Source organism: Elephantulus edwardii, unplaced genomic scaffold, assembly GCF_000299155.1.
Source record: "Elephantulus edwardii isolate Elephantulus edwardi_28Jun2011 unplaced genomic scaffold, EleEdw1.0 scaffold00025, whole genome shotgun sequence".
In the NCBI taxonomy this organism is placed as follows: Eukaryota; Metazoa; Chordata; class Mammalia; order Macroscelidea; family Macroscelididae; genus Elephantulus; species Elephantulus edwardii.
The window spans coordinates 13582083-13592176 of NW_006399775.1; the positions used below are offsets into that span (position 1 = coordinate 13582083).

The 10094-nt window shown below is 38.5% G+C and overlaps 1 protein-coding gene across 1 annotated transcript in view; it reads right to left on the reverse strand.

The window, feature by feature from the left end:
* The window catches only part of ADI1 (acireductone dioxygenase 1), a 28181-nt gene that overhangs the window by 9010 nt on the left and 9077 nt on the right, over positions 1-10094 (reverse strand). Inside the window, exon 2 of the mRNA XM_006882921.1 lies at positions 6096-6215. Within this exon, the coding sequence (XP_006882983.1) occupies positions 6096-6215 (120 nt within the window). The remainder of the gene's footprint in view (positions 1-6095; positions 6216-10094) is intronic.

The window sequence follows — 10094 nt, forward strand, 5'->3', positions numbered from 1 at the left end:
AAGAGAGATAGACAAATAGATTTACAAAAAAATTAAGAGAACTAGAAATGGTAACTACATGCATACGTGTAGAAGATCCTTATTCTTTAAATATTTCCCCTATTTAAAGAAGAATAAAACTGCAAAGTATGGGACTTACAATATTAACAGAAATAAAACCTACGACAGCAATAGGCTAAGATCCTTTTAATATTTGATGACAAAGTCATTAAGAATGCTTCTTACAGGAGCGTTCTGGTGGCATAGTTGGTTGTATGTTGTACAGCTGACTGAAGGTCAGTGGTTCAAATCTACCAACTGCTTCATGGGAGAAAGACAATCTCCTCTGGTAAATATTTACAGCTTGGAAATGTCGATGAGGGGTTGCTATGGGTCAAAATTGAGTTGACAGCAGTGCGTTAAGGTCCTTGAGGGCAGATTCATTAAGTAAAGAAAGGGACTTCCAGTTTCAAATGGGACATGTAAAGAACATGAAAGTTGTCACTCTACTACTTACAAGACAAAAATGACCGACTGAAAATATGAAACCTTAGAGCTATCAGAAGTGTGAGAGCCCTGAGTGGCTGTAAGCTACTAAATCTAAAGGCAGGCAGTTCAAACCACACAGCAGTGCCATGAAGAAAGACTGGAAGAAAAATTGGAGCCACTGAAACAGTTCTAGTCTGTAACAGTGCTATGAGTTGATTCCAATTCCAAGGCAATGAGTTTGGGTTTTCATTTTTGAGATACTGGGGTTTTATTTTCATCAGAGAACTGAGGGTAAAAACATCATTCCCATATTTAGAGGTATACAGATAGAATCACAGGCAAGATTGGCTTATTTGTTGCCCTGTTGTTGTTGTTAAGTGTCGCTGAGTCATAGGCTACCCTATGAACGAAAGTCCTGGACACCTGTATAACTTTCGTCCTTTCTCCAGGTTCATAGGGTTTTTAGAGGCAATGGAAAGTGGTTGCCATTCCTGCTTCCAAGCTTGTTTTAATCGGAGAGCTCTGATTTAAACAAGCTTGGAAGCAGGAGTGGCATCCACTTCCAAAACTGCTTGCCTCTGGAAACTCTATGAACATGGAGAAACCACCAAAGTTATGTAAGTATTCAGGTCTTTCATTCATAGGGTCACTATGAGTCAACTATGACTCAATGGCACTCAACAACAACAAGAAGTTCCAGCGAGTACCGTAAGACAATGAGAGGTATTCATATTAACAATCACAAAATAATAAAACATAAAGACTATCTCTTCAGGGATAAAGTACCAGAGTAATGTCTATCTGTGTTTTATTGACTGTGCAAAGGCATCTGACTGTGCGGATCACAATAAATTGTGGCTAACCTTGAGAAGAATGGGAATCCCAGAACATGTAATTTGTGCTCATGCAAAACCTATACTTGGCAGGTGTCAGAACAGAGCAAGGCAACACTACATGGTTGTTAATAGCTTCAGCTTGCTTGGTTCAACAATCAACACTCTTGGCACCAACAGCCAGGAAATCAAAAGATGAATTGCATTAGAAAAACCTGCTGTCAGGGACCTCTCCAGAGTACTGAAGAACAATGATGTCAGTCTAGAGACTAAGGTGCACCTGACCCAGGCCATGGTTTTCACAATTACTTGCTATGCATCAGAAAGCCAGAAAAATGACCAAGGATCATAGAAGAAAAATCAGTGCCTTTGAGCTGTGGTGCTGGAGAAGAGTATGGAACATACCATGGACTGCTAAGAGAACAAACATACTTTGGGCATGCTGCCAGGAAGGACAAGCCCTTGGCAAGGGGCATCATGCTAGGAAGGGTAGAGGGACAGCACAAGAAAAGACGACCCTGGATGAAATGGATTGACTCAGTGACTGGGGTTATGGGGGTAGATATGTCAGAGACAATGAAATTGGCTCAGGACAGAGCGGGGTTGAGAGCTGTTGTACACAGCGTTGCTATTAGTCACAAGCGACTCAACGGCACATAACAAACTGCACAAAGATAATGTTCTACATCCTGCTTTGCTGAGTTGCTAGTTAAAGAGCAAGCACTGGTCTTTCCCTGCCTGAGCAAAGACTCAACTAATTGCCACTGACACACAGAGAATCTGCCTGTGGGTTTCTGAGGCTGTAACTCACAAAGGTGAGTCCATCTTTCTCTCTCCAAAGAATTGGTGAATTCAGAAGGCCAGAAAGAGCTTGACCTTTGAGTGAGCAGCACAGCTCCCTACAGACTATGCCACCAGAGCTTCCTTGGAGCAAAGAAGGGGGAAAGAAATCAGACTATTAGTCCAAAAGACTAACGGACCACATGAACTTCACTCTACATGACCCTACAACCGAGGTACTAGGTCTAAGAACTAGATGGTATCCGTCACTGCTGACCACTCTGAAAGGGATCCTAATAGAGGGTTCCTGAAAGAGCAGGAGGAAAATGTGGAACATTAAACTCTTAAGCCTATAACCCTTAGCTGCACTTCAAGCCTGAAACTACAAGCACCACCTGGGTTTCAACTTTCAAAGGAATAGGCTTCTAAGGTGATCAGGGAATTCCTTAGAGTGATCAACCATCAACAAAATTATGCAATTTGCCTACAGGTAAGCGTTAAAAAGGAAGGAAGGGACAGAAAGGAAGAAGGAACAAAAACAGGAGACACAGGGAAGAAGTGAGAAGAGTGCTCAAATACAGAGATTATAACATAACTTTAAGGACCTCTCCAAATTACTGTCAGGCTGAGGACTAAGGTGCATGTGATTCCAGCCATAGTCTTTTTGATCACTTGCTATGCATCTGAGAGCTGAACACTAAATAATGATGACAGAAGAATTGATTCCTTTGAGCTGTGGTGTCGGAGAAGAGCACTGAACATTCCATGGATGGACCAAGAAAACAAACAAATACATCCTGGAGAGGGTGCAGCCAGAGTGCTCGATGGAGGCAAGAATGATGAGGCTTCACCTCACATACTTTGGGCATATTCCTTAGAGAATGACATGATGCTAGGAAGGGTGGAGGGTTGGCAGACCCTCAACCAAGTGGACTGACTCAGTGACTGTCACAATGGGTTCTTTTGTGTCAGAAAGTGTGAGAATGGCACAGAACAGAATCAGGTTCGGGTCTTTTGTTCATAGGGTTACTATCAGTCATACTCGACTCAACGGCACAAAATAACAGCATAACATACTTGAATTGAAAACACATTTGTTCTGTAAATTTCCACTCAAATCACATTAAGTCAATTTTCAAAATAACATAACAGTTATAGGAAACAGGCAAACTGAGGAATGTAAAATAGAATAAAAATATTAAATGAATACATAAAAACGTAATGGAGTGCTTGCAGCCTAGGGGTAACCCAAAGGCACATGGTTCAAATCCACAGCTGCTCTTCTGGATCTGGGGAATAGGTGAGCAATCTTCTCCTGTTTGATTTACTGCCTCTGAAAGAACGCTGAAGGGTCAATTATGAGTGAATGCCCATTGGACAGCACATAACATAAGAAATTAAAAAGGCAGGAGGAGGGAAGAGATAGGACAAGTAGTAAATGAGCTAAATATCTGCAATGAAAGGCAGAGATTCCAATCTGAATTCAAAAGAAAAATCAAAACTCAACTTCTTATTATCTAACAAAAAATGTACTTCACAAATGCATTAAAAAGAAAAGAATGGGAGGGGAGATGTCATGCTAAAACTAGTCGAAAGAAAGCTGGAATGAGTATACTATTACCAGACAAAGTAGACACTGGAGAAAAGAATACTGTCAGAGATAAAGTAATTTCATAATGAGAAGGAGCTCAATTATAAAGAATTGCACTGCCATGGAGCTGATTTTGGCTCACAGTGACCATCTCCATTGTGTTTCCAGGGATAGAAATCTTTACGGGAGGAGATTCTCCATTTTTCTAGTGGATTCTAATCACCTACCTGACTCACTACATCACCAGAATACCAAAGACCAAACCCACTGCCATCACGTTGATCCTAAATCATAGACAGCAAGCTTCCCTCAGGTTCTGAGGCTTTTAAACTTCCATTTTTCTATAATCTAGAATCTTTCTCCCAAGAAACTGTTGGTGGACTCAAAACACTTATCTTTCTGTTAGCAGTGCAACATACAATGCACTACCTATGAAACCAAAACACCCCGCCACCCTTGAGTTGATTCTGACTCACAGTGACCCTCCTTCGGCTGGGTTTCTGAAGCTATACATCTTTACAGGGGGAGATTATGCCACCATAGCTCCTTAACTGACCAAGAGCAGGTAGGAATCCTAAATGGTAAAGACTTGTTAACAGAGCTTAAAAATCCATGAAGGAAAAGTGTTATGAGTGAATAGTAAAAAATCTACAATTACAGTCAGATATTTAACACTTTTTAACAATTTCTAGGACCATTAGTCAGAAATCAGTCCTGGTATAAAAGATTTGAACAGCACTATCAATCTACTTGACCTAATTTATATTTACATCAACAATAGAAGAAATAAATGTTCTTTTCAAGTGAAAGGGAACACTTACCTAGATAGATCATATTCTGGGCCATAAAACATGTTCAACAAATGTGCAAGAATTCCAATAACACCAAGTATGTTCTCTGATCACAATGAAATGAAATCATAAATCAACCAAAAAATATTCAAGAAAAATCCCCAAATATTTAAGAAAAATCCCCAAGTATTTGAAAATAAGTTATAGACATCTAGATAAGACCTCTGAGTCAAAGAAGAAATCAAAAGGAAATGAAACAGTATTTTGAACAAAGAGAAAATAAAACAAAATCTACCAGACTTTGTGTGAATTCATACTTGGGAGGAAATTTATAATGGCAAATACTACATTCAAAAGCAAAAAAGTCTCAATCAGTGGATCAACTTTACCTTGGAAATAAGGGGTAGGGTGGGAAGGAAGTGTAATTACACCCAAAGTTGTTGCTGTTGTTAGGTGGTATTGAGTTGACTATTACTCACAGCAACCCTATGAGCAACAGTTCTGCACTTTGCCCTATCTTGCACCTTCCTCAACATCTCTGATATATTCAAATTCACTATTACAGTCACTCTGTCAATCTATCTTGCACCTTTCTCAATATGATATCTTTTTTCCCAGGAATGATTCCTCAGTTGTTGTTGTTGTTGTGTACCATCAAGTTGAAACCGACTCATAGCTGATCCTCCAGTAGATTTTCAGAAGCAGTAAACCACAAAGGAAAACTCTGTCCATCTTTCTCTCACAGTGCAGCTGGTGGATTGGAACCATCTGACTTTGACTTGGTAGCATAACTCCTTACCTTTAAGCCACTAGAGGTCCCTCAGTAGAAGAATGTAAATAATAGAGATCAAAGGTGAAAATCAACAATAAAATGAGACACAATGGAGAAAACCAATCAAACCAAAAGCTGGATCTTTAAAAGGGAATAAATAAACTTGGTTAGCCTCTAACCAGATTGATCAAGAGAAAAACAGAAAAGACAATCACTAGTATCAGGAATGAAATGACAGTATTATAGATAGTACATGTATTAAAAGGCAAAGAAATATAATCTGAATAACTTTGTGATAATAGAAAACAGAAAAACCCTCATGTATTATTGAAACTGAATCCATAGTTGGGGAGCTCTGGTGGTGTAGTTCATAGGGAGTCACACTGTAAACCCAAAGGTGGGGTCTCTTGGGCAGTTCTAATCTACCAGCAGCTCCGAGCAAGAAATATGGGCTGTCTCCTCCCTTGTGGAGTACAGTCTCAGAAAACCAGCTGGATGCTCGGCTGAGTCATTCTGACTCCATGGCAATGAGAAAAACAGAAAATTCATTGTAAAATTAATTTCCAATATAAAATATCCAGGCCCAGATTAGTGGACTTCATCAGTGCATTCCAGGAACTTCATTAGTGAATCTACAAAACAGTTAAGGAAGAAATAGTACCAGTTTTATAAGCACTGTTCCAAAATATTAAAGAGGGACTATTTCCTAACTCATTCTATGAAGTCCGAATTACCCTGATAGAAAACCTAGATTAAGACATAAAAGAGAAAAAAGAAAAAAGAGGAAAAGACCCAAGCCTGTATATACTAGTAAGTGACAAAATAATTTTCTGCTTCCAAATAATTTAAAGCTCTCTTACCTTTTCTTCATAATTTGGTAGTTTATCTTTGCATATTGTTATAATATCCATCCAGCAATAGTTTCTCTCTTTTCGGATCTTTTCTAATTCTGGATCATTTTCGTATTTATCAGCATCCAACTAAAAGAGTTTAGATGACAACAAAAAGATTCCATTCTCATTATTCCAAATCTATTGTCTTTCCCCTCTGTCAACCACAAACTAACTCTCCTTCGTATCCTTTCCCTAATTCTTGCAATAATTTTTTTCCAACTCCCAAAACATCCAGCCACCTTTCTCTCTAAAAGAGAGATGATTTTTCTCTTCTGAGATTCTTTTCTAGCCCAACTGCCACATGCGTTGGTGAAGTTTTCATCATCAAATTTTGGAAGAAGAAAAAGAAAAAAAAGCCCAACAATATATTACAGGCAGTCGTATTACCAATGAGTACTGTTCCTAAATCTATCTTTAAATCCAATTGGTAAATCAGAACAAGTAGATACAGGCAGTATCTAACACCACTTAGTCAAATGTTTTAGTATACAGATATCTTTCAGTGCAAAAAAATATTACAGAAATACTTCCTTATACACTAAGCTAAATTAACATAATACAATAATAATAATGATGTTGAGTACCTGTCACAAAATCGATCCATTTGTTATTATGAACTGCCCTCTATGTACCTTAAATCTTTTATATTATAAATTTTATATATACTATCAATTCCCATATAAAATAATAAAAACACAACACAAAGGACACTAAAACCAGACTGAACAAAATTTAATCACAAGAGCCCCCTGAGTCATCACCCAGAGCAGAAGTAAAAGGTAGAAGAAACTGAATTTGACCCTACGGAATTACTCAAAATATGTCTTTTAAAGTAAATCTTATTTCATTCTTTAGATACAGTTAGAAGTTGACCTGTAATCTCATTCTTGCTCTTAAATTGTCAAATGCACAACAGAAAAAAAGCTCTAAACAGTAATTTGACCCTTCTGGTTGTTTGGATAGTGGATAAATTAAATTTTATTAGATAACAAAATTTCTTTTCCTCTCACAATAGAAAATATAAACTTTCTTGCTTCAACGTTGGCATCTTCCAATAGGTTATATTTTTCCCCTCAAGTAAGTTATAAGTAAGTAACCCACCAAGAAGACTATGTACAAATTTACACCCAAAATCAAAATACAAGACTTATTGTGTGGAATATACTGGTATTCCAGAATTAAGTTCTACAACTAACAGAATGCATGATCTCTCACTTTTCCAACTCATGCTGATTCCACGTGTGCACAGAACTGCTTCAAAGAGTTTTCAAGGCCTTTTAAAAACAGATTCTCATTCTGTCTCTTCCAGTGCACCTCCTCTGAGTTCAAATGGTCAGCCCTTTTGACTTGTTGGTTTGCTCAACTGTCTACATTATCCAGAGACTCCTATTAGATAAGGCAAATCCTATAAAGTAGAAATATCTCTCAAACCAGAATATTCTATGATGCTCTCCCATTTCATGAAAGGCTCCAAGGAAGTCTATCATGTCCGAGGTCATCAGCCCAGGTCAAATGCTTGGGTTCAATGGCCAATTGGAAAAGAGCACAAAGAGCCAAGGAAATCTTAGATATCACTTCAAAAAAACACTCAAGGAATTTTTTTTGTGTGTGTGATATTAATGAACTTCACAGAACAGTTGGGTTTCCATTCATTTACTACTGTATATTCCTCCCCTTTCTCTCCCTTCCCTTTCCCCTAGTCTACTTTATAATGCTCTTTTGTTTCAGATTGTCAATTATCATACATATAATGCCATTATGTGTTCCCTTCAGACAGTCCTCGCCCTCATCTGTTCCACTGCAGTGTTCACTATCTATCCATTCTCTTCCTATTCTCCTCCCAACTCCCATTTTAGTCCTATTTTATAACAAGGGTTTTGGGTAGTATTTGTCCTTTTGTGACTGAGATATTTCCCTCGGCATAATGTCTTCCAGGCTCACCCATGTTGTGTAGTGTTTTACAAGTTCATTGTTTTTCAGTGCTGTGTAATATTCCATCCTGTGCATGTACCACAGTTTTTCTAACATCACTTTATTTTCGGTGCACACAGACTGCAGGGAGGAGAGGTGAGTTGCAAGCCCTGCAGGACTTTCTCACAAAGTTTTTAATGTGCTTAAGAAATAAATAACATTCTGCCACACTTGTATAGTACTCACTAACTTTATCACACTATGCACCTGTGAGGTATACTTGGCTTCACATAATACTGATTCTGCAAAACAACACTGCACTTGCTTAAACATGGCTAAAAACTGCTTATCACATACACAAGGTACATTACAGTACTCAGATCTGTCTGTTGTATATACAGCACATTAGGGAATCCCACAAAATCTCTACTTGGTTTTTGTTTTTTACTATTTGGCTTTTTGTTTCCTTGCTGTTTTAACATCATGGAGGCAGAGTGCAGTTCAGAATTTAGTACTGACCAATGTCTAGGTGGATTTCAAGTGCACCTCATACAAAACCCTTTCTAGTTCCTCCTCTCTCCAAGAAGCTGAGAAGTTACTGGTAACAAGAACACCAAAAGAGCACTTGAATCAAGAATTAAGTGGGGAACAAAACATAATGTGAATGAAGGCACAGTGTGAAACACAATGTATACAAACTTTGTAAACAAATCAATATAATAAAAATTAAATACAAAAAATGTAAAAAAATTAACATGTTGTTGTTGATGGCCGTTGAGTCAAGCACAATTCATAGTGACTCTATGTACAAATGACCTAATGCCTTTACTAATTAATAATGCCTAAAAACTGTCATCATTTCTCCAAGTTCATAGAGTTTCCAGAGACATGTGGCTTAGGAAGTGAATGCCACTCCTGCTTCCAAACCTGTTTTATAACAGGGAGCTCTACCAAACACTGTCCACATTGGGAAACCATTCTGGTATTTGATACACCAATAATACAAGGTTCAGCATCACAACAACCCAGGTTACTTCATACTGCACACTGACAAAGAGTGATGTACAATGTAGAAAAGTGTTCCTCGAGATATAACAGCACTAGTTTCACTTAGCAGTGGTTAAGTGTCATCAAGTGGAATATGACAGAGTAAGTTTAGCACAAAAGACCTGAACTTTGTTCTATAACTAACATCATTTTGTACATTTATAGAGTTTAGAAAATTGGAAGAGTTTAGAGAGTTTGTAAAGTTTCCAGAGGCATCTAGTTTAGGAAGTGGATGCCACTCCTGTTTCCCAGCATAAGTCAATCTGGAAGCTCATCCAAACATTGTACATATGAATAACCATTAAGGTATTTGACAAGACTATGGAACAGTGTGCAGTGTCACAGCAACACCATGTAGTTCAGTTCTGCAAACAGACAAAAAGATTGCTGTTTCATTTAAAGAATATTCATTCAAAAATTAATACATTTTAAAACCCCTGCGGGTTTTAAACGCCTTTGAGCAGACTTCTACCCTAGATAAAAGCTCAAGGACACTGGCTCTTGAGGGGAAAAGAGCAGTAATACACATCAGACATGACCTCAAAAGCTCCTCTCACATGCCCATCAAGACTGCCATCAGATGTAGCAAACAACCAAAGTCCCAGAGTGGAGGTTCCAGGCCCCAGCCAGCAGTCCCCTCCCCACCCTCTGCAGGGTTTTAAAGCCACATCTTTGAGCAGACTTCCACCCTAGGCAAAGGTTCAAGGATACCCACTCTTGGTGGGAAAAGAGCAGTAATTTTTAAAAATTAATATAGTAAAAAAATAAGTTGGTATCTCTTAGAGTCATGATTTGGCAAAGAAATGTGAGTGAACGGCTAATGCACTCCACTTGTAATGGAAAGGTTGGTAGTTAGAAGCCCTCTTAAGAAATGTCTGGATTACCCGGGAGAGCACCTAAGGGCACGCCCACAGGTGGGGAATTTGGCCAGGCTCTCTTGGGCTACACCAACTGCCCAAAACAAGCCAGCCAGCAGGCTTCTGTGAACTCTGCAGACCAGCTAGAGGC